At 52.9% G+C, this 27,993-nt stretch overlaps 12 protein-coding genes across 12 annotated transcripts; 5 read left to right on the top strand and 7 right to left on the bottom strand.

Annotated features, from left to right (window-relative positions):
* Positions 1–321: 321 nt before the first annotated feature.
* Positions 322–2,150, bottom strand: J4E78_000858 (uncharacterized protein; the record flags this gene model as incomplete). Its single annotated transcript, XM_049361519.1, has 3 exons — positions 322–694; positions 746–1,952; positions 2,003–2,150. The coding sequence occupies 3 exons, from the start codon at positions 2,148–2,150 to the stop codon at positions 322–324; spliced, it is 1,728 nt and encodes a 575-aa protein (XP_049226802.1).
* Positions 2,151–4,825: 2,675 nt separating this feature from the next.
* J4E78_000857 (uncharacterized protein) lies at positions 4,826–5,516 on the bottom strand (the record flags this gene model as incomplete). The annotated part of the gene is made up of 3 exons (XM_049361518.1): positions 4,826–4,916; positions 4,968–5,299; positions 5,346–5,516. 3 exons carry the CDS (start codon positions 5,514–5,516, stop codon positions 4,826–4,828), a joined length of 594 nt encoding a protein of 197 aa, XP_049226801.1.
* Positions 5,517–6,818: 1,302 nt separating this feature from the next.
* J4E78_000856 (uncharacterized protein) lies at positions 6,819–8,632 on the top strand (the record flags this gene model as incomplete). Its single annotated transcript, XM_049361517.1, has 3 exons — positions 6,819–6,856; positions 6,925–8,314; positions 8,366–8,632. 3 exons carry the CDS (start codon positions 6,819–6,821, stop codon positions 8,630–8,632), a joined length of 1,695 nt encoding a protein of 564 aa, XP_049226800.1.
* Positions 8,633–9,069: 437 nt separating this feature from the next.
* J4E78_000855 (uncharacterized protein) lies at positions 9,070–10,317 on the bottom strand (the record flags this gene model as incomplete). The annotated part of the gene is made up of 2 exons (XM_049361516.1): positions 9,070–9,103; positions 9,183–10,317. Coding segments are annotated over 2 exons (1,169 nt in total), but the record flags the coding sequence as incomplete, so codon positions are not given.
* Positions 10,318–12,183: 1,866 nt separating this feature from the next.
* Positions 12,184–12,736, top strand: J4E78_000854 (uncharacterized protein; the record flags this gene model as incomplete). Its single annotated transcript, XM_049361515.1, has 3 exons — positions 12,184–12,269; positions 12,335–12,476; positions 12,542–12,736. 3 exons carry the CDS (start codon positions 12,184–12,186, stop codon positions 12,734–12,736), a joined length of 423 nt encoding a protein of 140 aa, XP_049226798.1.
* A 150-nt stretch (positions 12,737–12,886) lies between these two features.
* On the bottom strand, positions 12,887–13,514 carry J4E78_000853 (uncharacterized protein; the record flags this gene model as incomplete). Its single annotated transcript, XM_049361514.1, has 2 exons — positions 12,887–13,239; positions 13,313–13,514. The coding sequence occupies 2 exons, from the start codon at positions 13,512–13,514 to the stop codon at positions 12,887–12,889; spliced, it is 555 nt and encodes a 184-aa protein (XP_049226797.1).
* Positions 13,515–15,922: 2,408 nt separating this feature from the next.
* On the top strand, positions 15,923–16,666 carry J4E78_000852 (uncharacterized protein; the record flags this gene model as incomplete). The annotated part of the gene is made up of 3 exons (XM_049361513.1): positions 15,923–16,012; positions 16,065–16,364; positions 16,421–16,666. 3 exons carry the CDS (start codon positions 15,923–15,925, stop codon positions 16,664–16,666), a joined length of 636 nt encoding a protein of 211 aa, XP_049226796.1.
* A 637-nt stretch (positions 16,667–17,303) lies between these two features.
* On the top strand, positions 17,304–20,433 carry J4E78_000851 (uncharacterized protein; the record flags this gene model as incomplete). Its single annotated transcript, XM_049361512.1, has 4 exons — positions 17,304–17,497; positions 17,548–17,787; positions 17,840–18,074; positions 18,121–20,433. 4 exons carry the CDS (start codon positions 17,304–17,306, stop codon positions 20,431–20,433), a joined length of 2,982 nt encoding a protein of 993 aa, XP_049226795.1.
* A 757-nt stretch (positions 20,434–21,190) lies between these two features.
* On the top strand, positions 21,191–22,338 carry J4E78_000850 (uncharacterized protein; the record flags this gene model as incomplete). The annotated part of the gene is made up of 2 exons (XM_049361511.1): positions 21,191–21,463; positions 21,520–22,338. 2 exons carry the CDS (start codon positions 21,191–21,193, stop codon positions 22,336–22,338), a joined length of 1,092 nt encoding a protein of 363 aa, XP_049226794.1.
* A 397-nt stretch (positions 22,339–22,735) lies between these two features.
* J4E78_000849 (uncharacterized protein) lies at positions 22,736–23,856 on the bottom strand (the record flags this gene model as incomplete). Its single annotated transcript, XM_049361510.1, has 2 exons — positions 22,736–23,618; positions 23,735–23,856. The coding sequence occupies 2 exons, from the start codon at positions 23,854–23,856 to the stop codon at positions 22,736–22,738; spliced, it is 1,005 nt and encodes a 334-aa protein (XP_049226793.1).
* A 570-nt stretch (positions 23,857–24,426) lies between these two features.
* On the bottom strand, positions 24,427–25,607 carry J4E78_000848 (uncharacterized protein; the record flags this gene model as incomplete). Its single annotated transcript, XM_049361509.1, has 2 exons — positions 24,427–25,483; positions 25,534–25,607. The coding sequence occupies 2 exons, from the start codon at positions 25,605–25,607 to the stop codon at positions 24,427–24,429; spliced, it is 1,131 nt and encodes a 376-aa protein (XP_049226792.1).
* Positions 25,608–26,174: 567 nt separating this feature from the next.
* J4E78_000847 (uncharacterized protein) lies at positions 26,175–27,990 on the bottom strand (the record flags this gene model as incomplete). Its single annotated transcript, XM_049361508.1, has 2 exons — positions 26,175–27,316; positions 27,495–27,990. 2 exons carry the CDS (start codon positions 27,988–27,990, stop codon positions 26,175–26,177), a joined length of 1,638 nt encoding a protein of 545 aa, XP_049226791.1.
* Positions 27,991–27,993: the final 3 nt, after the last annotated feature.

Here is a 27,993-nt window from a genome sequence, read left to right as displayed (position 1 = left end):
TGGGTCTTTACACTAGTCTGATGTTTGCCCCATAATTCTTAGGCGGCAGCTGGCATAGCAATACTGAGAAAACAATGTGCCCCGCGCATGTCACCATGCTTTCATACATTATACTGCAATATGATCCCAAACGCCTCGCCATGCTGAACTACAACGAGGAAGTACTGTAAGTGTACACATATGTCCTTGCACTGAAGAAGCGGCCAGGGTCGGCTGTGAAGTGGCTCGGGACATGCGCCTGGGTTTCCAAGCCACACAGCCCGCGTGCCAGATACCGCGATACAAAGAACATCACTATGCAGGTTGGCCACATACCTTGCCCTACAATCTTCTGCCCCTGTTGTCTTCACTAGGACTGACAGTCCCACTTCCATTCATCGACCCATAGCCATTCGCTCCTTGACTTCCACTGGCAGCTGGCATAAGCGACTCTCTTGCTTCCTCAGCCTCCTCTTCGATGTTCTCCCTTTGGATCCTATGGCTCTTTCGCCATACAAACGCCACAAGGGCTAGACCGACGAGCAGCGCCAAGCTAAGCAAGATGACGTTGATGGGTACAGGGTCGTTCTTGAAAGTCTTGTGTGTAGCAGCGTCGAGAGCAGATTGCGAGAAGTTGAGGACACCGGCGAGGCAGATGATGAGGCCGTAGACTTTTCCGAAGGTGGCGAAACCGAAGACTTTGGCGGAGTAGTCGCTAGTAGTAGTGTTAGCAAGGAGCTTGAGAGCGGAAGATTGGACAACTTACGATACTGCAGTGTAGTACAAAGGTCGGTAGAGCACGAAGAGAACGATGTTGGCGTATGCAGCCCACGTCTCCGGAATCACACCTAGCACACCAATTGTGGTAGCAACAGTGACGAGCAGCGCCATCGTGAAAGTAGTACTTGTGTTGTCGAGGAGCAGACCGATGAATGGTACAGACAATACTCCACCAACCGGGAGCGCGACATCGAAGAAGTTGTTGATCTCGACCGCCTTCTCGTAGTCATGGAAAAGGTACGTGTACTGCGTCCGAATAGTAGCGACAAAGTAATTAATACGCGTCATCTGCAGCACTGTGAACAGCGTAATGAGGATGAACCAGGGAGTGCGAATCTGCTGGCTGGCGGTGCGACCGTGTAGCGCACCCCATACACCTGAAATGTTCTTCTTCTTGTCTTCCTCTTGTGCCTGCTTCTGGCCATCTTTCGTGCCAAGCAAAGACGTGATCTCGCTAACAATGCTGTCGCGATGTGCTCGTCGCGCATCTTGAAGGCTTCGAACCGTTGCTGCATCTTCAATCTCGTCGTCTGAGTCATGGATGACCTGCTCTTCCTCCGCGCTAGTGACGAGTTCACCAACCGTCTTGTACGATACCGATGGCATGAAGAGAATCTGAACTGCGAGGATAAATGCCGGGACGATCAGGTAAATAAGGAAGAACTTCTTGATCGAAAAGTTGCCATCGGTGCCTTGGTAGATGAGTCGGTACATCAAGAAGATCGCGCTCGAGGTATCGAAAGCTCCAGTCAAAAGCGCCAAGATGAGTCCAGAGTATTGCGGAAACGTGTTGCTAAGCTGGAACGACGAGATGAAGATGAACGGTCCACCCAGCGCCATGAACAAGTATCCAGGGATGAACGCGTCGAAAGCCAATTCCTTTGCGAATGCGAAAAGCAATGCGCCAATCGTTATAGATATCGCACCAGTTATTCCGCACACGCGTGGTCCGAAGCGATCGAGGATTGTACCGACGGGAAGCGCGACGACATTCGTAGACACGGCAGCGATCGTAAACATGAGGTTGAGCCGGAGCTCCTGTTCGTAGCAGACGTGAACATCTTGATCCAGCTCTTCTTTTGTGCAGTAGTCTCTGTAGACACCTTCCTCGAGGAGTACGGGTTTTATCGCGGCGTAACCGAAGACGACACCGGCGGCGAAGAGGCAGTAGATAACGGCGAAGAAGACCTGGACTACGTGATGTTAGCTTGTGTACACCCATGCTGTGTTCCGGGATACATACGCAGCCTTTTCCACCTAGGTACTTCAAATGCGCCTATGGTTGGCTCTTCGCCTGTTTGTTCGGTCCAGGTGCCGACTGGGTTGAAGCTCATCTTCCGGTGCCTGGAGTCCGGGCTCGCCTCTCTACTCCACGGCTCATGCTCCTCCATCGATGTCACTCGTTGCGTGAGCGACATGCTGGGCTAGTATCTCCCCCCTTCCCAGAAAAATAAAATGTGAATAAGTCGTCTCAAGAATATCGCAAAAAGTAACAGTCTTGAGATTCTCGGCTCGCGTTCAAAGTTTATCCGGGGATGACGTCGTACCGACGAAGCTCAGGTCCCTTAGAGAAGCAATTGGCCAACCAAACTACCTCAATAAGAACCACGATCTCAAAGTCCGCGTTTGAATATCCCGTGGCACTGGAAAAGATGGGAATCAGGGTTCTATATACACAAGCACGGCGTCGAATGGCGTAAAGCGGGGACTAACTGGCCTGCAGCCGGGTGCATGAAGGCGCTGACAATCCGACGCGCTGGTTCGCGCGTGATCACCAAATGCTCGGCTTTTAGGATTCCATTACGCAGTATACACATCACGTGTGAGCCATTTCAGAGGCTATGCGCTCATCTAGAGGATCTGCAATGGATCTTACGGTCATCCTTCACATTCGCGCACGTCGTGAAGTCGCAACGCTCTGAAGCTCCGTTGGTTAGGCTTGCTGCTTGCGACAGCCAATGAACGCGCGAGTCAGCCGCGGACAGGGAGCTTTGGTAACCGTGCAGATGGGATGGCATCAAATTTTCCTTTTTACCACCTCCGCCTGTTCGCTGAACGCCGATACACGATGGACGCCTTCTGCAGGCGTTTCCCGATGCAGTAATTTCGAAACTTGCGAGAACGAATGCGATTGCAGAGATTTCTATCGGTTTGCAAGGGGTGGAAGTATGCATCTCCGTCGGACAAGTCTAGATCTCCATGGTATATACTTGGCTGTTGTTCCCATGTTCCCGGGGGTTTCTAGGATTATGCATTCAAGATGCACTGGGTTTGGTCTGACAAGATGACTGTCAGACTGGCATGTCTAGGATCACCTGGGTGCAACTCTCGGTCCCACCGGATATTTTGAATGACCCTCAATCAACGCATTGCCGCGACTGAAGCCCTGATGTCTTCTGGACGACGGCACACTGCATCATGTATACTCGTATGCCAAAGAGCTTGTTAGTTCCGCCAAGCTCATGTGCTTGTTGGATTCAACATGCTTCCAAGGTTCCTTCTCGCTCTCTACAAGTTGCACATTTTGTTTCAAGTGATGTAGCCAATTCACCACGGTATTTTCTTCGACACCTTCAATTTTTGTATACTACTATATAGCAACATAAGAACATCTCTCATATATCCCTCTGTCTCCTGTCTAGGCATCTCGATGTAGCTTCTCAGCAAGTTTCCAACTCGACCACCAAATTATCATCCCTTAAGAGCGATATTACTCTGTCCAGTCGCATAGCCACCCCAACTACCTTGCTGGTCGCCATCGTCATCTTCTTCTTTCTTGATCTTGACTCCTTTATCCTTCTCCAACTCCGCTACCTTGGCTTTTGCCCTGCAATGAACGCAAAGCTGTCTTGAATCCCTTAGTTCAGGCGTGCCATAACGTGTCGCCTCCAGTCTTCCGAACGCTTCCCGCTTGGTCTTGCAAAATCCCCAATCTTCATACCTCCAGTCCTGCGGTATGAGGTCAGGGTGGTCCCTGGCCCACCTCTGCGACTCTCGACATGCCTCTTGGTCCCGCACCCTAGGCGGGTCGGCGGAGGGGTGCTGGCAAACTTCTTCGAAGCTTTCAGGGTTGAGTCGGAAGTTGTAGCACGCAATGTACCATCCGAGACACATTGTAGGATGTGTTTCAGATTATTCCTGGTCTTGACAAGAAGTTCGGGTTTGCTGATCGCTTAGTCGAGCAGAAGTTGGTTCTTGTCTTGATGGGGTGGATGAGAGCAAAGTATACTGATGTAACTTTAAGAATGTGATAGCTTGTTGGTACGAGGAAGAGGAAAGAGCGGTCAACTCTAGCTTTTATACTTGTGAAAGCGATGATGTGTACGAATGACTCCATAGAGCTTTGCGTGTCATATCTGAGTCGACAATAACAGCTGGAGATATCGATGAGCCAAGTGTAACATAAGAGCACAAGCCTAAAATCGAAGCTGACCTTCCCGTGCTTGAGCTTTCCAGGGACCTCGCATCGCTGGGGTAGTCGATTACAAGATCGTGGGCATTAAGCGGAGGTGCTATTTGCCGCAAGCTGGCGTCTACTCAGGAGATCATACCGAGCGGCGCTATTTCATCCACAGAGTAGTCCTTGCGTCTTGGAACCACATGATCAAGCACTGCCAAAAGGTGGAGCGTGCGGACGGCAGCGATGTAGGACGTTGGCAACAGTGCGTATCTCGAACAAAGAAATGCGCGTTACATGACGATAGCGATGTGTAACCGAGCAGGCAGCCGGTGATCGAAGTCACAGCTTGAGGGATGACTGGAAAGGATAGCATGTGATGCATGAAGTCAATGCAATTGATTTGATACAGGCGCCTAGGCCCAAAACTATCCATTAGGATTATAGACATTCAATGTCTGAAGAAGGAGACAGAAGCAAGACAAGACAACTCCAAACTCCCTCGCAATGCAGACTATTTTTATAGTTTTGACAGAAAGATAAGGAAAGACATGAGTATAGGTGGATAGAGGGGGTGGAAGACTGGCAGAGAGCGCTCTTGACAGGACATTCCTTTTTTGCTGAGTCGTCGCGTTGGCTCGACATGTTCGATGGTTTGGGTTCTCGCGTTTAGGCGTCCTCGACGGTCTTGGCGGGCTTCTTCATGTTGTTCTTGTACCAGAGAGTGGGGAGAAGAGCGCATGAGACGGTGAAAAGTACGCTGAGTCGTATTAGTAGTGTATCAGGCATGATCTGTCGTGTGAGAACTTACCAGAGAGCAATGGCCATACCCCAGACAGTCTTGGCCTGGAAGCAGTTGCTGCGTGTGACACCGGCCCAGTGGCCCAAGCTGGAGGTGGACTTGTTGAGGTTCTCAACTGTCGCAGTGACAAAGGCGTTGGCGTACTGGGCATCGATCTCTGCGGATGACTTGCCGATGACGTAGCAGTTAAGGAACGACATGGGCTTTCCGAGAGTGACTGCGCAGACGATAAAGGCGATGAGAAGGAGAGAGTCGACACCGGTCATGACGAGGAGGCCGAGGTTGGCTTGCGACCAGTAGTAGCCTACGCTGACCATGATGTAAAGAGCAGCGATGCAAGTCTAGTGATGTTAGAGGTAGTCAGTCATGGCATAGGAAGTTACATACCACGCTCAGTGTGCCGACGAACTCTTTGGGTGGCTCAACACCGGTTGTGACAATCATCTGGATGAAGTTGGAGCAGATGCCAATGACCAAGATCATGCAGATAGCCTGGAGAACACGGGCGCCAAGGAACATCTTGCTCAAAGGCATGGCGTTGTAGCTGGGGACAGGCATATTGGCGGATTGAGGTTGGTTGCTGTAAAGTGGATGTGGCTGAGGATGCGATGTCGAAGTAGACAGACGAGGCGATTAAAGCAGCAAGGAATGGATAGCGGTCTGCACAGCAGAAGAGAGGGTGATTTCGTAGAAAGTGAAGAATGAATGAGACCCAGATAGGAAACAAGGAAATAAGGAAACAGAGAAAAAAAGACGAAAAGGAAGTGAGTTGTAATGAGCTGGTTGATGATGTGTGTGATGAGTTACTACGACGTTGCGTCCAGCACATCTTATACAACGAAGAGTTGGTTGCGATCTCAACAACAGATCGCAAAGGGCATAGTCAAGATTGCTGCTATTCTTGCTCATGGTGTGTCTGGACCACAGTCGTTTCATGGCAACTCGAGTAGTCGCTGGAGGAGCCAATGAGAGCGCGAAGCGGCGGTATCTCATAAAATGGCCCGAGCTGCCGCACTGATGCACGTAGGCGCTTACAGCATGACGAGCCTAAACGTCAAGTCTGGGGAAGCCATTCAGGTGTGTAGAATCTGCGCTGTACCTGAAGCATGTGGATCCATAGTTTGACGTCTAGATCGACTGGGTGGGAGGTGTTGTTGCGGGTGTTGCTCAAGCTTCCGCGGTCCCACATCGACCTCCCGCCCTACCTCGCGCGCGGGAGCTATGCTGGGAAAGTGTTGAGGCTCAATCAGATGCGAGAATGGTGGAAACAATGTTTGAAGGAATGGTTCTGTGCTTTGGTGATGGCGTTGTGGAAGAAACGCGTACGCTGATGAGAGGACAACGCGACGATATGCGTCAATGCTCTGCTGGCGGGTTGGTGGTATCTCGTAAGCATTGGTTAGCTGATATTTACGCGCGATTCAGATGGGTGCCCGCGTCAAGAGCGTTAAGAAATGGAGACTTTGGAAGTGAGGCGTCCAGGCTGAAGAGTTGTGCCGGACGGCTGTTGGACGGTTTAGTACAGCGCTCGCCGTGCCCATGGTCGAATTACGCGATGCTGCATGTGTGCAAGTCGATCAAGACCATGTCATAGTCAGGATTCGCGAGAAGTCGCGTACGAGCACCGAAGATGGGGGTTGTTCCTCTGATGTTGGAAAGGGAGGATGATAGGAGCTCCCCGCATCCAGCCCGGGTCAGCTCGAATGCGGCAGGTCCAGGCGACACAGCTCCCAGATAGCCAGACGCATACTCGCGGCTCTCACGCGACATGTGACTGATAACCGTTCCCGAGGGCCTTAGAGCTTCTTCTGAAGCTCCATTCCATGGACACCTCGTCCTTCTCCTAATTGCAACCTCAAGATGGGTCTCTCGGAGTACAGACAACACAAGGCCGACTGGTGAGCTGCTCCAAGCTTCCCCCACCCCCCACCTCGGCCAATGCCACGAACTAACTTTCCACCATCAGCAAGCGCAAGCAGTCGGAACGCGCCTCCAAGATCGCGACACTCCCCACGCCGTACCTGTCCGCTCTATCCTCGCAAGACCGCTCCATCCTCGGCAAACCCATCCAGGAGCTCGTCCAAGATGTCCACAAACAAATCACCAGCCCCGTCGATATCCTGCGCACGTACGGCAAAGTCGCGATAAAGGCACAGGAGAAGACGAATTGCGTGACGGAGATACTGTTCCCGGAAGCTGAAGAATGGGCGGAGAAGGAGGTCAATTTGAAGGGGCCGCTTGCCGGTATCCCCGTGTCATTGAAGGACTCTATACAAGTCAAGGGCTTTGACATATCTGTCGGCTATTCGAGGAACACCGGGAAGCCTGCGACGAAAGATGGAGTCATGGTCAAGATATTGAAAGACGCGGGTGCCGTGCCGTTCGTCAAGACCAACCTCCCTACCACGCTCCTATCCTTCGAATCCACCAACGACGTCTGGGGCCAGTGCAAGAACCCACACAACGACAAATACTCGCCAGGTGGCTCAACAGGTGGAGAGTCAGCACTGTTGGCCTTCGGTGGTAGTCGCATTGGCATCGGATCAGACGTCGCTGGCTCGGTCCGCGCACCCGCACACTTCTCCGGCTGCTATTCGATACGATGCTCAACGGGTCGATGGCCGAAAGTCGGCATGAACACAAGCATGTCGGGTCAGGAGGCTATACCTTCCGTCTTCAGTCCCATGGCGCGCACGTTGAACGATTTGACCTACTTCACGCGAAGCTTCATCCAGATGAAGCCCTGGAAATACGACTATACCGTCCACCCGCTAGAGTGGAGAGAAGATGTCGAGACCGAGTTCCGGGAGAAGCCAAAGCTCCGCATAGGCGTCATGCGAACCGATCACGTCGCAGACCCTTCGCCAGCATGTGCGCGCGCTCTAGACCAAACAGTCGAAGCACTCAAGGCCGAAGGCCACGAAGTCTTCGATGTCGAGCCTCCTTCGCCGTACGAAGCTCTCAAGCTAGCATCCCAACTTCTCCTAAGTGACGGCGGTAACACATTCATGGGTCATTTCCGTACTGGAGAGTGGAATGATCTCGGTGCAGCGCAACTGGTCTACTACATGCGCCTACCCAAGTTCATCAAGTACGCGCACTACCTGTACGTCAAGTACGTCAAAGGTGACGACATCTGGGCTGGCTTGCTACGCGACTGGCACCCAAAGTCTGCACACGAGTACTGGCAGCTCGCTGGCAAGCGCGAGGCATACAAGCAGAATTTCTACCAATGGTGGTCTGAGGAGGCCAACATGGATGTCATGCTTACTCCACCCAATGCGACTCCTGCGGTACCTCATGGCGGCATGCATGATGCAGTCAGCAGCTGCGGTTACACTTTCATGTTCAATCTGGTAAGTCTTCTTCTTTCACAACACTACTGTGCCCTCGCTAACTATGTGAAGCTCGACTACTCCTCTGGAATCATCCCCGTAACGCACGTCGATCCTGCCAAAGACGCCTTGCCATCCGACTTCAACATCAAGAAATTGAACGGGGTCGCACAAGGCGCGTACAAGCTATACGACGCGGAGAAGATGGCCGGTCTGCCCGTGGCTGTACAAGTCGTCGGAAGGAGACTGGAAGAGGAGAAGGTTCTCGCTATCATGGAGAGAGTGGAAGATGCGTTAGACAAGCATGGCGGGAGATACCAGTTGCTGGAAGTGGATTGAGGATGACATCTGAATAAATCCAATCATCATCTAGCCCTGCTAAGCACAACCCTACATGCTAACCCGTATGTTGTAGACCCCTCCTTCAAGGTTGAACACCACACGTCCATCTTCTTCCCGATACTTCTCCTTGCCAAGCACACTCCCATCAACTACAACCGTCGCATTCCCACCCAACCCATCTACCGGAAGCCTCACTGCACCCTCTGTCCCCACCGGCGTCTCAACCACCACTTCGTACCCAACTCCACTCCTCTCCTTCTCCCAGCCCACCCTAAATCTCCCCAACCCCGTAACAAAGCCTGCCTGCGCCCTCATCAAGTCTCCAAACCTAGGCTCAACAACCCACTTCCTCCCCGCCGGTTCAACTACCCTCAACCCGACCACAAACTCCGTCAGCGCCGATGTAGGCCCCGAACTCCATCCATGAGCATGACTCACATAACTTGGATCATACCCATACCCCCTCTCCTGTCTATACCCAAACGTTCCATTCGTCCTATACCCCTCTATAACCGTCGATCCAGTACCGTTGCGGTGATTTGCATACCAGCCCCAGCTTCTGCGGATGAGTTCAAGGGCCCGGGTTGTACCTGTTGGGTTGGTGAGGGTGAAGTGGGCTTGGATTTCGAAGCTAGAGATGAAGGGGGATATGTTGCCGGGGAGTTCGGGGGCTTCGGCGCCGATGGGCGTCCAGTTCTTTGTTAGGGCTGTGGAGATGTCTTGGGCGGTTCGGGAGGAGGGTGGGATGAGGTCGAAGAGGATGGCCATGCTGTTTGCGTCTTGGGGGTGGAGGGTGGTCAGGGTGGCGTTGTCGCGGAAGGCGCCGTAGGTGGAGTCGAAACAATGGGTTAGGATGGCTGTTTGGAGGGCGGTGGCGCGGGATGTCCACATTTTTGCTAGAGTGTTGGAACTGCTTTCGTTGAGCCATGTAGCGAGTTTAGCACCAGTTTGCAGAGTGTGGTATAGAATGACATTTGCTTCCGTATTGTTGAATCCAGTTTGCCAGCGCGCCCAGTCCCTGGTGCCGGTTTGATTGAGGAGACCAGATGTCTCGACTTGGACTTTGGCGTATATGTACTCCATAGCCTTTTGGTACTTGGCCCAGTTCCTCTGCACAAAGTCTGCGTCGTCCGTGTATAGCATGTAGTTGTAGGTACCGATCATTGTCCACATATGATACGTATCGCTGTTTTGCTGTAAAAGCGGCGGGCCAGCTTCAGGGAATGAACCATCCGGATTCTGGTAGTCGAACATGACTTGCAGTGCGTTCTTAATGCTGGCGAGATCCCCGGTACTGACAAAGGTGGAGGGAACAGCAATGCCCATGTCGCCTGGCCATACGGCACGGTCTCGTTTCGCTCCATCAACGATGATGGTATCGCCTGGACCCAGAGTGCCGTTGTTGGCCCACCCGTTCGCGAGCATGGGGACCCAGCGTCCCGTGTTGGTGGGTACGGCGTTAGTTTGAAGCGTATATGCGCCTGCATACCAAATTCTGTTCAGCAGTTCATCGTTGGAATCGAAAAACCCTTGATAAGCCTCCAGGTTTGACCACGTAGGCTGAAAGCTTATCTCAAGCTGCACATCCGTGACGTTGACGTAGGTACCGCTTTCCGTGACAAGGAAGGCCGTCATGTATCGAAAGCCTCCTCGCATCACCTCATCTGGCATCGTGTATGTCCCTGGGCCGGCAGTGCTGATGTTGACATATAACGCCCCATCGCGACCAGCGAACTTCCCGTTCGATGCGTCAGACCATTCACCTACCCATGTCGACGCTTCGGAAAACGCAAGGCCAATGGCACCGGTCCCGTTGCTGGTGTACGAGATAGAGGCGATGCCACCGACTTCAACACCGAAATCGAAAATGACATTCGTCCCGTTGCCGCGGAGGACGACGAGACGCGGATAGCTTGCTGGATGACGGTCTTTGATGGTGAAGACTGATCTTGGACGGACTGTTCGCGATGATGGAGCGTAGATGTTAGAGTTCCAAGGCCCTGGTCTATCAGTAGTGCCAAAGGGAGGGCGAGTTTGATAGAATAGTTACCTTTGAATGCGGCTTCAACAGGTCCGCTGCATTCCGTGTCCCGCCAACAGGTCGCAGCCAGAGTATCCAAAGGTAGTGTCGCCAACGCAACAACGGTCCCTAAAAGTGTAAGCCAACGCATGATTGTACAGACCAAAGTCGTTCTCAAGTTGTAGCAAGTCGCGTTTTCCTATTACATATTTCCAAAAGATTCTCGACACCATTTCATGTACTATACAGCGCTCGGCATGCGTTACGCCGAGCCGCCCAGATGGTTTTCCGGTCCGGGAATAGATGAGGTATACGATCTCCTGGATCTTCGCTGAGATGCGGGGAAATAAGCTACGAGCTAGACGCAGTAAGCTTCGCAAACCTGGGCGCATTCGTTGGTCATAAACTTGGGACGGAAAAGCAGTCTGAATTCGCATCAGAAGGTATAGTTGAGCATTGGTGGTTTTGTGATAGTATGGCGCCATGAAAAGATGGGAGCTGGAGTCATGGTGCTATTCCGAGACGACTTCAACTGATCCTCAGTGTAGTCAAAGTGATTTAGATGTATACAGATGTCCTTCGCGCTTGGTCGAAATCGAACTTCGCCGTTCCTTCCGTTGCCAGAAGGTCAGTAAGGATGTATTGGTGAGGAGGTTGGCCGTGCTGCATTCGACCTGCACAGCTAACCAAAGAAACAAGCCAGGGCATTGTATCGCAGAAGAATAGTTGATTGCGACACAGAATCTGAAAGCATGTTGTGCATGGGTACAAGTGATGAGACAGCGCGCTGGTCGCTCAAGCGCGAAACTTACGCGCCTGATCGCGCCAGCCTGGGAATTGTCAAGGGAGGCTCTTTCCTTCCATCCACAGCCCGCTAAGCCCTTCGCCATCACCATCAGAACTCAAATTCCAACCAAATCTAACTACGTCACTTTCTACATCATTTCCAAGGTTCATCGGATGCATTCTCCAGCCAGTGCCAGAGTAGCTAGCTGCCCCGCTTACGTCATTGCGGCTCGCGTTGTTGATCGCAACATAAGTCTCATGCTACCCCTCATGCAGCCCCAAGCGACCACTACTTCCGAATCATCACTCTTCCTATCTTAGAAAGACAATCCTGAGCCGCATAGTATAGCCCAAAGCCTAGTTGCCGGACTTGCATAGACCTAGAAGTTAAGAGCCGGGACACGTCGACGCGTCAACTCCCGACTGATAAACCGTGAGCACATAGAACGTCATCCCTGATATCATGTACCATGATGCCGCTAATGCAACAATTCTTTGACAAATACCCGCATCGGGATGCAGAACACAGCTGCCGATACGCTGGGATTTCCAGACCGCATGAGGGAGGGACCACGCTAAATGGGTGGAGGGGCGGGGAATCCAGCTAAGCAACGAGCGCTGGGTCCAAGGTAGGCTTTATATAAATGTCTACCGCTTCTCGAATACCTTGTTGTCCATCCTCCCTTACATACTTTGACATTTAAACTCAATACGGATAACTAGGAGGACCAATCAGATCATCATGACGGACTTCAAGGGACATTGCCATTGCAAGCAGACAGAGTGGACTGCCACCCTGCAGCAAGATCAGCAGGCACACATCCTATGGTGAGTAGTGTCATTCTGTTCCTATAACAACAATTCGTTGCAGGATCAAGCTAACAATCGATTAGCCACTGCAACACTTGCAAAGAGCTCTCCGGCTCCACGTACACGCTCAATCAGATCATCCCCAAGAAAGCCCTCAAAATCACCAAGGGCGATGATCTAGGCAAATACACATACAAGGGTGACTCTGGAAAGAGCGTTCATTGCGTATGTCACCCCCTGGACATCCCATGGAACTGGAGAAGAGGGCATTTACTAACGAGTCTTGATAGTTCTACTGCAAGAACTGCACGTCACACGTGTACCACGAGCAAGAGGCCCTCGGCCCCGACAGCATTGTCTTGAGGACGGGATTGTTGGACGAAGGTGTCAAGAACTTCAAGCCTGGTGCGGAGATCTTTGGCAAGGACCGCTTGTCATGGGAGAAGGAGGTTGCGCAGACATTTGAGGTCATGCCACCTTCATAGACAGACATATTCGATAGCATAAATATACGAATATCTCATCATAATCATCAGGGCTTTCAGACGCATCCCCACGAATGGAACAAGGTGTTTTCGCCGTGAGACATGTCATTCTAGATTGGATGCGTATATAACATTATATCTTATCCCAACTTAGTCAGAAAGCGGCGGGAAACTCCTCAAGAAGTGGCTCGGGCACTCGTAGCCGCCCGGGTTGTGGTCCAAGTACAATTGGTGGTACTGTTCCGCATCCCACCATTTCCCTGCAGGCAGGATCTCTGTTGCGACGCTTCCCTTCCACCACTGCTTGTTCACCTTGTCGGTAACGTCTCGCGCAATCTTCTCCTGCTCGGCATCGTGGTAAAAGATGGCGGATCGGTATTGGCTGCCAACGTCTGGACCTTGGCGGTTGGAGGTGGTGGGATCGTGCATCTTGTAGAAGAATTCGAGGAGGGAACGGTAGGTTACTTTTTCGGGATCGTAGACGACTTGGAGGGCTTCGGCATCTGGTTTACTAGTCAGCTAATGGCCAGAGATCACGTCACGCCTCGTGGCGCAACAAAAGCGAGGAATACGTACGACCAGTGCGTCCGCTGCATACCGCCCTGTACCCTGGGTTGTCTGTGTCACCACCGATATATCCAACCCTCGCATCGTACAAGCCCTTTCCCTTGTACTCTCTCCGGTACATGTGCTCGACACCCCAGAAACATCCGGCAGCGACAGTGGCGGTTTGCGCACCCGAAGGCACGTTCATGGGTTGCGCGGGCGCATTCGACATACTGCTGAAGGGGCGAAAGAATTTAGTCAGAAAGGACATGGACAAGTAAGACGTGACGACCAAAAGGAAGAGCGTGAGGAGCTTCAGTTTGGTGGTGGTGATGTATATGTTGTAAGAAGGAGAGAATTACTTTGCTGTTGAGTTATTATGTATCGCAAGTTTGCCGCTTCGATTGGGAAAAGGGCAATGGACCGCGGCGATGATGCCATCATTTGGCGTGACAAATCGAAGGGTCCACGGCCACGCTTCAGCCACATGGGTGGCGGCGGGGTCGCTCCTTCGCGAAGATAGGAACGCCCGACTCGTGCATCTTACTGATCACATATTCCCACACATTACGGTCCTCCTAAACAGCAGTGCACGCTGTCTTTGACGCGTCGCAGTGTTGTTTTATCTGACGAGATTCGCGTGCCGCCGTTCTGCCCGCCCCGCTACGTGTCTTTACCCGGACAAGTCGCGGCCGATGTCTGCAGCCTTCCGGCATCAACACAGGCTCGAATCCTCCAGCACTGCTCTTTGCATGATGTCCTGCTTCTTTGCTACTTGATCCATGGCCGTAGCATTGCCTATTCGAAGGACATGCTCTTGGAAATTTCGGCTATGTCCCAGCGGACCCATCCTGCGCTCTCGGAAAAACACTGCGCAGTAGGCTGGAGTGAAATGGGACGTATAAGCGGCGGGACCGGGACGTGGATTCTATTACACTCGCGTTAGTGTCATGGAGAGATCTCTTCGTTCCCTCTCTTGTAGTACCGAACGCCTTCTCAGCTCATAGTTGCACGTACAGTTTTACGAATGTCGTGTATCAAGCATACACAGTCAGCTTGCTGTTTTCGCACTTGACTGACAGTCCCATAGTCCTACCCTCCAAGTCAGGTCCGGCTGACAGCTTTGGTCGAATCACCCCGACACGATGCGCGTAATCAATTCTCAATCTATTTCGCCTGAAAGCCTTGCACCGGCTACAACCCGCGTTGCTGAACCGGCAGTAGTTGAATCTAGGCTCATACGATGCATCCTTGGACGTGGCGTCGCTCCGAGTCACCACGTGCGTCGAACACTGCTTGATGCATGCACTTGACTAACTCTTCTAAGATTATTTTTAGATGCATCTCTAGACCTCACATCTGCAAGGGCAGCAAATCGCGTTCGCTAAAATTGATCAAGGCAGGGCCTCGAGCACCGATGGAACGACAAGCTTTAATATAAGGTTAATCTACGCGCCAAGAACTCCTCACTTCTCCAGATCTTTTGAATTGGACGTCCACGATACCCTCGCAGTACTATGCCGCTCCTTCCAGGCAGGGAAACTATTTTCAGTCTTCGCTTCCGCACATGTTCCGTTGCTGCATTACATACAGGATCTATAGATGAAAGACAATATCCGGATGAGCTTGTTTGCTTCTCGGTCAGCTTCGTGGACTGTCTATACCCAGCATCCAGGCCCGGCGTTTCTATTCTGAGTTCTGCACCCCAGGCAAATACGCTCGACTCATCTCGCTTTCATATCTACATCCACTGGGCTGGCCAAAACCTATGCGAGGAAACGGCTCAAACTCACAGCGACTCGCTTGTGCAAAAAGACTTTGGTACCCTAGCCGTCATCTGATATGAAATGGCCACGGTATACCTCGTTGACCGCGAGTCTGGGTTTCGTATTCGCTATCAAGAGAATCTATATGCCCACGCGACGGGTGTGCTTTTAGTTTCAGCAGCTGTACCGCCGGCACTCGGTTTCCGGGTAGGTTGCATACGGCGCCACCAAGTTGTGCAAGAATTCGTGATACTCGCATGTCAGCAAACCTCGCCAAAAGACATTGGCATTGGTGATGCCGAGAGTTTCACGCATACTGCACCACCTGGTGGCGCAGACGTACGATATTCAAAGAGCCGCCACGATTCAGGGTTCAATCTCCTCGCGCCCGGAAAACTCAAATGAAGATGCTCCGTTGCTGTGATTCGGGTTAGGATTGCAGCTGGAAGCGAGATGCACGGCGGAACGAGACTATCACATACCCCAGATACCGACGCTTAGCCTGGAGGCTGGCTCAGAATGTATCCACACGGAACAATATTTCAGCTAAGCGGACAACACGAACTCAGCTGAGCAACTTCTGCGATTCTGGACCTATGAGCACGAGCGGGCCGCCGGTCCAATCGTACTCGATAGTGCCATTGGCACTTGGCAGCTGTTATCGTGGTCGGACTGTAGATATCGCCCAAGATGGTGTTGCCGCGGTAGTGGTTAAGACAATCAAAGGTAAAGGGCTGGCGCCGAGGGACTGGTATATAACCTGGTCCATATTCCCTTCCATGATCCTCATCCAGCTTCTACTCTCGGTCTCATCTACCACATCATCAGCTCTCCATCTAGCCTTCTCCGAAGACCATCTTTCCAAACTATCAACATGAAGTGGCTCCTTGCTCTCCTTCCCCTCGCGGCAGCAGCCCCTGCGTTCCCCAATGTCGAGCTCGGTGATGCCCCACCACCCGGTCAGGTACGAGAAACTTAGATGGAAATTTCCGAAACGATCAACTCACGCAACACAGGTCAAGATTCGCGGTGTCAGCTATGGAGGAACTGGTTGCCCGCAAGGCACCATGAGCTCCCAGATCAACAGTGACAGGACTGTCATGACCCTCATCTTCGACGCGTATATCGCCTCGATCGGCCCCGGCATCGCCGTTACTGAGCAGCGCAAGAACTGCCAGCTGAACGTCGACATTGAGTACCCAGGAGGCTTCCAGTACTCCATTCTGTCCGCCGACTACCGTGGCTACTCTGCCATCCAGAAGGGCGTCTCTGGCACTCTCAAGTCTACCTACTACTTCTCCGGAGACACTGCTCAGGTAAGATCTATTCAAGTTCCAGTGGCGTGGACCAGATATGCTGATACCCGAAATAGACCTCGACTGAGTACAAGTTCGACGGGCCAACCAACGGCGACTACCTCAAGCACGACGAGGCGGACAGCACCTCGGTTGTATGGGCGCCATGCGGCACCAACGGCATGCTCAACATCAACTCGCAGGTCCGCCTGACCAGCAGCAACGCCAGCGCCACTGGCCTCCTCACCACTGACTCTACCGATCTCAAATTCACCCAAGTCGTGTACGTGCAGTGGCAGAAGTGCACACCACCCAAGCAGTAGAAACTGATTGCGGTTGATGTAGGCCGAGACATTGGATCAGCTGGATTAGTGTGAACGGGCCATGGGTGGTGCGGGTTGAGGATTTGAGGTGGAGGCGGTGTTAGTCGGGGAATGGAATTTACGAAGATATGCCGGACGCATGTTTGATGTTTGCATGATAGTTGAATCCTTTTATGAGATGCGCATCTCTCATTTCACTCTCCACATGCTGTGATGCTCCACTTGCCCCTTTACGCACTTCAGGACCAGGAACACGAGCGAGTAAGGCTTGCCAAAGAGTGAGGGTGATGGTAGTATTATTCTGGGATCACACGGTCTGCAACATTCGCATTCGAGGTAGCACACAGTCGGGTGCGCCCGTTGGCAGGACAGAGGTGATGTGGCGTGTGGTGTCGCAGCCACGTCGGAAATTGTGGGGATAAGAGGGCATTCTTGGCGGCAGGGTCGTGGTTGCCGCATTTAGATCCCTGTCTGTTTACCAGCGGCCGTGCGTCCCATAACAGAAGTTCCGGCTGGAACATCGTCATTGAGCACTCCAGCCCGCAACACCAAACCCTCGCTCGCGGCTGTTCCCCACGCTTTCAAAGGAGGCTGCGCAGTGCGATTGACCTGCTTTTTTCATTTCTTGGGCGCAATCATGGCCGCCGCGGGCGCGTCTTCCATCTCCGTCACCGTACGAGTCCGCCCTTTCACTATCCGAGAGGCAGCCCAAGTCACGAGGAACGATGACCAAACGCTGTTCCTCGGAGACGGTTCGCTGGCGGGCTTGCCAGCGCCGAAGCTCCACAAGGGCATCCGGCCTGTCATCAAGGTCATGGACGAGAAGTGCCTGTATGAGACGTCACGTATCATTTCAAGTCATGAGGGCTGACCTTTACCAGAATCTTCGACCCTCCAGAAGACAATGCCGTCCAGCGATTTGGACGATCAACAATAGGACCTCAGGGCAAGCGATCAAAGGACCAGACATTCGCATTCGACCGCGTCTTCGACGACACTACCTCCCAGGGCGATGTATACGAAGCCACGACGAAGCCCCTGCTGGACAGTGTGCTGGATGGATACAACGCGACTGTCTTTGCCTATGGCGCCACAGGTTGCGGAAAGACACATACTATCACGTATGTTCATGTACACCGCTAGTTGCTCGCAGGAGGTCTAACCTTTTCACAGTGGAACATCGCAGCAGCCGGGCATAATCTTCTTGACTATGCAAGAATTGTTCGAGAAGATTCAGGACATACAAGATGAAAAGGTCACCGAGATCACGCTCTCCTATCTGGAAATCTACAACGAGACAATTCGCGACTTGCTTGTAGAGGGCGGCAGTAAACAACCCCTGATGCTCCGCGAGGATGCCAACCAGGCTGTATCAGTCGCTGGTCTTTCCAGCCACCGACCACAGAGCGTAAGTGGGAGGGATACACTGCACGGCAGGCGTCTAACAACCACAGGTCCAAGAAGTCATGGATATTATTGTCCGCGGCAACGAGTACCGAACCATGTCACCTACTGAAGCGAACGCTACCTCTTCCCGATCCCACGCCGTACTCCAGATCAACGTGTCCTCCAAGGACCGCAATGCCTCGGTCAACGAACCCCACACAATGGCTACCCTCAGCATCATCGACTTGGCAGGTAGTGAGCGTGCGAGCGCTACGAAGAACCGTGGAGAGCGTCTGACGGAGGGTGCCAACATCAACAAATCCCTGCTCGCGCTGGGAAGCTGTATCAACGCCCTATGTGATCCCCGAAAGCGAAACCACATCCCATACCGCAACTCGAAACTCACGCGATTGCTCAAGTTCTCTCTCGGTGGAAACTGCAAAACTGTCATGATAGTCTGTGTTAGTCCATCAAGCGCGCATTTCGATGAGACGCAGAACACCCTGCGTTACGCCAATCGCGCGAAGAACATCCAAACCAAGGTCACCAAGAACGTATACAATGTCAACCGCCACGTAAAGGACTACCTTGTCAAGATCGATGAGCAGAGACACTTGATCGAGGAGTTGATGAAGAAACAGAAGGATTTCGAAGGAAGTGCCTTGGTCAAGTTCCAGAAGCAGAGCGAAAAGAAGGATGGCATCTTGCGAGACGCTGTGGTACGCTTGCGCCAGGCTTATGCGGACTCTGAGCCCGACCGTCGGGATCGGCTGAATATGTCAAAGACCTTGAAGCTGGCCGAGAAGCGCATCTCGATGATTTCGGCATGGATCGCAGCATTCGACAACGTGAAGGATGTTCGCGAAAACGAGGAGATGCCCGCCCAAGTTACAGCAATGAGAGATACCGCAGTCGGAATTTCGGCAGAACTCGAACAAACGCGACAACATTGCCATCGGCGATTGGAGCGTACTGTCTGGACGAGCAAAATGGACACAGCGCTGCATGTTGGACTGAAGGGTCTGGCGGAGGTGGACGGCAACGCTGACGGCCACGATGCTGCCAATCTGACAAGAGAGTACGAGCTACTCAAATCGAATGCGGATCGTGAACAACTCAATGCTCTGCTAGACATGGAAAAGGGCGGCGATGCTGCCATCGTCCAGGTGCTGGTACAGGCGCACATCGAGACTGTCACAATCCTAAGCCAGATCACCCAAATGGATGAAGCCCAAGCGGTCGAAGCGGCGAGGAAGCTGCTTACAAAGATTATGAATTCTTGTACAAACGCAACTTCGCAGGTTATTCGGCCAGACGGTGGCCTGCCAGTGACGGAGTTCTTTGAGCCAAGCCACAGAGGCACACCAAAAAGGAGGAAGCCAGTGAACATCATGGAGCCGTCTCCCATGCGACCAATTGCTTTGCCAACACTGGCGGACGCGCCGCATCTTACATCATCGCCAATGAAGTCATCACCACGCCGAAAGTTGATGGCAGGAGCCAGAAAGAGCGTCCAGTTCTCGCCGATGAAGAAGAAGAAGTCTCCGTCAAAGACGAAGCGGGGGGTGCGCTGGAGGGACGACACCGAGAATGGGACACTTGCGGAATTCCAGAAAACACCAGAACACCTAGCAGGAACACCAACACATTCTTCCACCCCAGTGCCAGCACCGACTTACTCGACAGGCATCCCCATACCAAAATACGATGGAAGCGGTGGCTCTTCGCCCATCCCCACACCACCAAAAGCCTCTGTAGATTTGAAGGGCTCATCGCGCTTTGCAGTCGGCGCGCTATCTAAGCGTTCGGACGGATCCCCCACATCTCGTTCCAACAACGCATATGGCTCGGATTCCGATGGTGCGTCGCCTCTCCGCGACATCTACAACAACGCTCGCACTTCATCCTTGAGCAATGTAGAGAACGCCTCGTCGGGCCCCACGCGAGAAGGAGACAGCGGCCACTCCAGTTCAGAGGGAGAGAAGTGGACGCCATCAGACGCGCGACAAATCGGACACGCGATCAAGCGCCGTTCTTCCACAAACGGAGGATCTGTGCCTGTGAACCGAGCGCATCGTCGTCGTAGTCCGACAGCAGCGACCATTGGTAGCCCGCCCAACGAGAACTCCCTTCTCTCCGCGGGTGCAGCACGTCGCATGGTCAAGTCAGTCCACGAGGCTGACTGGAAGAACAGCGTACTCAGCCCACGGGTTACGCCCATAATGAAGAGCGCTGTAAGGCGCACTACCTTGGCGAACGTTGGTGACGATCGACCTCGGGAGGCACCACCCAGCTTGAATGCGCGAGCGCCTGTACGGATCACTAGTGGTTCTTCGTCCAGAGGTAGCCTCATGCCTAATTCTAAGAGCGTCTGGCGTTGATTTACCTCTTGCTAATTGGGGCACTAGGTGGTTGGAGACGCCACCGTTGGGGCTTTTAACGACTTTTCCGCTTTTCGTTGCTCACTAGTCGCATTCTGTTCTTTTCGATTTGGCGATGTTCTGGCGCCAGGTTATTCTCTTGTGCATCTGTCTCATTCTCAAAACCTTGGAAAACTCCATCTAGAAGCATTAACGAAGGCTTGGGTCGGTGTTTGGGTAATCTCCCTGCCTATGGCAGTCGCTGGGGCGTATTCAGTTGCGATTGCACTGGGATGTACTTGTATGCGTGTCTCGAGTATTGCGTAGTTTTCCTGTTACTAGCATCATTTCAACGTTTCACGATCATCTTACTTGATCTTTTTTGTTCAGCTGTGCCTGATGAGTGTCTACTTTCAATGAGCAATGTCAACATGTCGGTACGACCTCGCAATGTGACTAGAACTACTCGCCCACTCACCAGGTGATAGAGCCAGACTCCACCACCTACACCGATCTCCTCAGCCCTGCTACTTTCTATTTACTGTCACTCTGATTTGCTTTCCTCGGGCGCAAGTAAAATCTAGGTGACGTGCCGTTTGTTCTGCAGAACCTGACGCACTCTTCTTCACTCCGACCCTAGCGCTGGGTCCGTTGGCATCACCAAGTTGAGCATCGGCCGCGCTGTCCAACGCCCTTACGTAGCTCGCAGCGCCCGCACCATCACAGGTAAGCAAGCCACGGTGTTATCACTCAGTCCATTGACACCAACACAGCAAACATGCCACCGAAGCCAAAAACCCCAAAGGCCCCGAGCCGTCCCGCCACCGCCCCCAAGAAGAAAGCCGACACGCCAAAGGATCCAACTTCTAGTAAGCCGGCCAAGAAGCTCAAGATTGCTCGGAACCGCAAAAACGACGGCAATGACGATATTCTCGCTCCCGGGACGGATCCGAAAAGCTTCATACAATTACACAAAGGCGAAGGCCAGGTCGGCTCCTACGCCATGTTCGGCCGCCGGAACGAGTTCCGCAAGTTCATCCTGTCCAGCCTAGTGCTGAACGCTATACCAATGCTTACACCGACCGCGGCACAATTCAAGTGCCCCAGAGGGACGTACTAGAGTACATCCGTGACCAGGAGAAGGAAATGAAGCTCGAGGAAAGCCCCATCGACGTATACCCAAAGCAGAGCGACAATATCCACGCGGTTCAACGAACCGCCCTCGCATGCGCACAGCTTTCCAGACAGGTTGAGAGGGCTTCCGGGCAATGGCCATTCGACCAAGAGCAGGAGAAGAAGGCTGTCAGCGCGTTCAAGGCCCTGACAGGAAAGCAAGTACCCGAGTTTGATCGGTCGACCGTAAGGGTGAAGAGCTTCGGCCCGCACACCAAGTACGGCGAGAGTGACTTAGAGCCATACAGTCGCGCGTTCAACGTCATCATGTATCTTTCGTGGTCATTGAGCCCCAAAGTATGGAGCACAAGGTTCGAAAATGCCAAGTGGGACGAGGAGGTCCGGTTTAGTACAGCTCACGTCCCGCATTGGATGCGGGAGCGAGACGGCACAAAGAAGCCCGCCAAAGCCCCAGACCAAGCAACAAATACATCCGAGCCGCCCAAACCGAACCCGGAAGTGCTTGTATCTTGGAAGATGACTTCCCTTTTTCCTAAACAACGAGAGCTCACGGAATGGTTAACAGAAATCGGGCTGGTCGACAACATCCCAAGTGAACTCCCGATAACAATCAGGCCGACAGCAACCCGCGCAGAAGTCCGCGACATCATCCGAGCCAAGTTCCAATTGGATCAGAACCAGGCCCAGATCGCAACACTGCAGGTGAAGAGCTCGTTGTCGAACATCATGAAGAAGTATCGTCTGCGCTGCCACGGGCAGGGGAAGTCGAGACGAAGGAGGACGTCGCCATGATTGACGCTGTCTGATACATCCTCGTCGAAGTTACTGATACGCAGGAACATTAGTAGGTGTGGCAGCAACAACAACTTTTGTACCTAATAGAGTCTTAGCTTATAAGTCTATGTAGTCTGTTACAGTCCATACGTGCTTACTTTATAACAAGGATAATACGCCCGTATTCCTTAAAGCCTCCTATACTACTTGTCTTGTAACTGTGATCCTAGTAAAGATATTCCTGGCACACGTAGTGCACGTATAATAAGACTCACCGGCTATCATGTGGGCGGTACGTCCAGCATCATCTCAACGTTTCACGATCACCTCTTATGCTCAACTGTGTGAGAAAAATGATGACATCTACCATCTCCTAGGTTTCATTGCATTGCTCATGTCTCCATCCTTACAACTTCTATTTCTCATCTCCAATCTTGAAGATATACTTGACTCCACTCGCCTTGCCATCCCTCAAATTCTTCATACCCGTCTCGACTCCCTCCAAGCCACCAGGAATAACCTCGTGCGGATGCGGCTTGAACCAGCCCTCAGCCAACCCCCTCGCCATATACCGGAACATGATGAACGCGTAATCCGCATCCTCCTTGTGCGCCGAGCCCACCATCGTCTGAGTCTGCTGCACAGTTTCGGGAATACCCTCATACGTCTTACCCGGCAGAACAAGCGTGAGCTTACCCGTGGGCTCTAGCACCTGCACAATGTTTGTGTAGGAGTTGTGTTCCGATACAGCGTCATAGGCGTACTGCAGTTTCTGTCCCTTGAGCGCGTCTTTGATGCCCTTGACGACCGCGTCATCACCCCTTCGGTAATCGACAATCGTGTCGCCCTTTGAGCGGTCGATAAGTCCCTCGACGAACTTCTCTCCTTTCCCTGCTACAGCGATGATGGGGTGGATGTTTGCGCGCGATGCTAGTTTAATCGCATATGCGCCCACTGCACTCGCACCGCCATACACAACAAGCGGCGTGGGTTCCTGCGCCGGAGTCCACGGGTCTGGCAAACGCATGCGTTGGTGCAGTCCGATGGCTGCTGTCATGGCGGCAAGGGGCAGGGTCGCTGCTTGCTCGAAAGAAACAGAAGATGGGATGTGGAAGGTGGTGTGGGCCCAGCCTACTGCGTACTCAGCGAAGGAACCACCCGGTGTCATCATCTCGTGGAAGGAAGCAACCCGGTCTCCGGGCTTGAACTCGTAGACGTTGGCACCGACGCTGTGGACGTATCCGGCGATGTCGTCGCCGGTGTTGAAGTTAGGCTTCATGTCGTAGGCGGGGATTTTCCTGGAGGATATGTTAACGGAGGATCGATTGGTAGGAGATATATTGAAATGGGAGACAACGTCACGTGGATATTGTGATCGTGCAGGTAGCATGTGGACTTTGGGAAGTAAACATACCAGTCTTTGGGGTTACTACCAGAATAGACGACCTTGATGACGACCTGGTTGGCTTGTGGCTCGGGGACGGCAACATCCTTGATGGTGACCGAAAGGTCTTTTGCTACTTGTGCTTCCTTCATTATGATAACTCTTTCTGTTACAAGTCCCCTTCAAAATGTGTAGAAGAATTAAGATAAATAAAGGGTATAATGTGCCGTTAAGTTATGTGAGTAAAGATGCCCCCCAAAACGAGGCGGGGCTCCCAAGCATCTTTATATCCAAACAACATGATCCTGAACATTCCACCGTCCGTCGTCCGACATCACAAACGCGAATATGTGGAGCTGGCATTAATAATGACGAATGTGGGGTTTAGTGTGCTGGGTGGAGTAGATCTAGCCCTGGAGGTTGTTGGCGACGTCGATGATGCGACTTTTCGGTATTCGCTTTTGGTTGCATAGCCGAGATTGGCCGGATGGATTGATCGGAAGCTGGGCACCTGAGATTCCTCCGATATCATTAATCACGGACTGGCAACCCCTCTTGCATCTACTCTGAGCACGTAACGTATTATACTATACCCTGGCATGGGACAAACTGCGCAGGTAAATAATGAGGAAGACGCAGATGAAATCTTAAGCTCGCTCAATGCCCGGGATTCAACCAGAAACCTAGGATCCAGCAAGCTATCCATATTGTAGCCAACAAATCTATAGCTTCCCCTGTATCTTGTTCCCCAAAACCTCCTCCCTCCTCCGTACATCCACATCCCGTGGCCCTTCCTTCTTGAACTTCGTGGTAACAACCCATTCCCTGAGTCCCGCTCTCCCCTGTCCCTGGCTTTCAACCTCTTTCCCCGGCCGATCAAGCACCAAGACAGCAGTATTCTTATCCACGCCGCCAACCCCATCCTGCCCAGCCTGCCCATACTCTCCTTTGCCCAGAGCAAGTGGAGATATGCAAGCTTCAGCAAAGGACACTTCAGGCTTCCCGTCGTACATGCGCGGCTTTTGTAGGAAATCAAGACATTTCTCGCGCTCGAGTTGTAGCTCCGCAAGACTAGGTGTGGGCGAAGAGGGCGATGTGACACTTGATGCTAAGTACGGAGCCAGCAGCAAGGTAAGCAAGAACTGTGGTGGGAATAGGATAATCCTGTTTTGCCGCGCCAGGTCAATCCATTTGTTGGGTGGCAGGAAGCGGGCAGCGGTGTGCTCAATACCGCCATCGTGTGTAGGTTTGGGTATGACAATCTCGTCCTCCTCCTCCAGTCCCGACGACGGTGGTGTACCCTTGGGCGCGGCGTGCTTCGTCGGCGACACGGAGCCAAGGGGCAGGAAATAGATGTACATTTGCGTAGTAAAGCGTTTGGGCACGTTGGGAGGCGTTACCCAGCGAGTAAACGGAATCAGAGCTTCGGTATCGGGAAGTGCACCCCATTTCTCCAACAAGTCTCCAAACTTGACCTTTCCACCATGTACGTCTCTTCGGCCTTGTTCTCGTTCTTCGTCGCTTATCTCGGTGAACAGCTTCCCGGTCTTTTTGCTCTTGGCGAGTAAGATGCCGCATTCCTCGAAAGTCTCCCGTACGGCTGCCATACGATACGCGGGCCCATCTTGATGTCTTCCTGGGTGGTCTTCGTCGGGGATCTCGCCGTCGTGGGTTTTGGAAAGGGCGCCGCCGGGGAAGACATGGGCAGATGCGAAACTCGAGGCTTTCGACACGCGATGGAGGAGAAGGACCTGATTCGTAGGGGAGATGAGAAGGACGCTACACGTGTTAGCATCTCGATATTGGTCGACATGGTGATAATCGCATACCTCGAGCTAGGCCGTGGGACCTGTGGTGCCTTTGACGCCTGCTTCGACGGCTTGTGGTCTGCAGGCGAAGACATTTTGCGCTTTTGGAAAGAGGTCTTGGAGAGTTGAGCAGACTGCAGATAGGAGGCAGTTCGTAGTGACGCTGACGATCGCGCACCGGGCTTCGCTTGCAATATGGAGTACGATGAGCTTGCGGCGACGGGGCGTGGAGAGCAACAAGAGCGTAACGCAGTTGATCTACCTTTAGCCAGGAGGAGAGCAGTGGAACTCAGCTTTGGCATATCCGGCGACAAAAGGAGCCGACAATGGCGGTCGGCGCGTCATGATGGCTTGCATGTGGTTGGTGTTGATGCGCGGGGAGGTGCCGAGGTTAGGAAGTAGCTCGAGCAGTGACAGGGTGCCCAAGAGTCGACACAGCGTCAGAACTCTGGCAGCGCTTCGCATCCCTCAACAGAAGACCGTTTTTTAAGTTTGATCGTAAATGAACATAGTTCGTGGTATCATTGCTTTTGGCCTATCCATTGCTCCATAATAAGAACATAAATCGTCTTCGTGTCGCATGTCTAATGAGGGAACCTAGCAAACCAGCCAACCACCCACTAACGCCCTCCCAATGCATTCCGTATATCATCTTGAATCGTCTATGAGTAGAGCTTCTTGTCGAAGCTGTGCAGACCGTGCACGTTACCCTCAGCCTGTGCACTAGCAGTGCGCAACTCGAATCTGACGGTGCCGTTGGCAACACCCTCGTGAAGCTCGGCAAGGCTCTTGATGCCAATATCCTGTAGCGAGTGCTGAACACCAGCCATAAGGTAGGGCACGAACTTAGTGATCGAGCCACGGTCCTGGACGGATCCAGACACACCTTGGGCAACCAGCACGCGGTCACCCTCGGAGAAGTAGCGCGCGGTACCAGCGTTGCTGGCCTTGGAGTCGGCAGCGCCAGCACCGGCCTTCTTGTCCTCCATGGCGGCGATACTGCCCATACCACGGTAGGCCTTGACGAGCTGACCATCGCGGCTGACAAAGTACTCACCAGGAGACTCAGTGGTACCGGCGAGGAGACCTCCCATCATGACGGCTGATGCACCCATGGCAAGACCCTTGACGATGTGTCCTACGTTCTGAATACCACCATCCGCAATGCAAGGAACGCCGAAGCGCGATGCGAAAGAGGTGACATTGTACACCGAAGTGGCCTGTGGTCTTCCGACAGCCATGACTTCTTGTGTAATGCAAGCACTTCCGCTACCCATGCCGATACGGAGACCGTCAGCACCAGCGGCGATGAGACCAGCAGCCTGCTCACGAGTGACGACGTTTCCGCCAATCACGTCGAGCTGGGAGTACTTCTCCTTGATGTACTTGATCATCTCAATTTGGTACATGCTGTTTCCCTGACTGCTGTCGAGGATGACGATGTCAAGACCGGCATCGACGAGCTTCTGCAGACGGATCTTGTCCTCTGGTCGGGTGCCGATGGCAGCCGCGGCGATCAGCTGCTTGGAGTGTGGGAGCTTGGACGCAAGCGGGAAGTTGAGGTTCTTCATCAAGTCGGAGCGAGACAGGAGCGCAATCAGGTTGAAGCTCTCATCCACGATGGGAAGCTTGCCCTTCTTGGACTTGTTCAGTATGTCGTTGGCCTCCTTGAGCTCAACGCCGTGGCGGGCGGTTACGAGGTCCGTGGACATGACGGCGGTGACCGGGTCGTCCAGCTTGTCGTGGAACTGGATGTCTCGGGGAGTAATGATACCGACGAGCTTGGAGCGGAGGGTGCCGTTCTCTATAGTCAACTGTCAGCGAATGCATCTCGACGAATTGACAAGGCGTAGCGTTTGTGAGGCATTTCAGATACATTTTCTCCACAGTACGACGGAATCGTTGCGGATGAACGAAAGTTAAATTGAAAAGGTAATCATCATAAAGCAAACACGGGGATAAGAGTGTAGAGTCTGACTTACCAGTGACTGGGAAACCACCGAAGCCCCACCTCTCCTTCAGTGCCTTGGCCTCTCCGACTGTGGTATTGGGAGAGATGACGACGGGGTCCAGGATGAAGCCGTTCTCGAAGCGCTTGACCTTGCGGACCATCTCGGCCTGGTCGTCCTGAGAGCAGTTGTGGTGGATCACACCGAGACCTCCAAGAAGGGCAATGTGGATGGCCATGTTGTGCTCGGTGACAGTGTCCATGGGCGAGGAGACAAAGGGCGTCTTGAGAGAAATGCGCTTTGTGATTGGGGTGTCGAGGGCGACCTCGGCGGCAGGGAAGCCAATGTAGCCAGGAAGCATGAGGAAGTCATTGTAGGTGAGACCACCGTTCTTCTTGGAGTCGATGAGCGTCTTGATGTCGATGCCATCGCGCTCGGGGTACTCGTTCTTGAGGATCTCAAGAGCCTTGGTGTAGTCCAAGGCGTCGGCGGCCGTGTTGGTCATGGCGTCACCGTTGGAGATGGGCATGAT

The sequence above is a fragment of the Alternaria triticimaculans genome, assembly GCF_023758025.1.
Source record: "Alternaria triticimaculans strain BMP 0046 chromosome Unknown scaffold_1, whole genome shotgun sequence".
NCBI classification, from domain to species: Eukaryota; Fungi; Ascomycota; class Dothideomycetes; order Pleosporales; family Pleosporaceae; genus Alternaria; species Alternaria triticimaculans.
The sequence above is the reverse complement of the archived record's forward strand: the minus strand, read 5'-3'. Positions and strand labels throughout refer to the sequence as shown.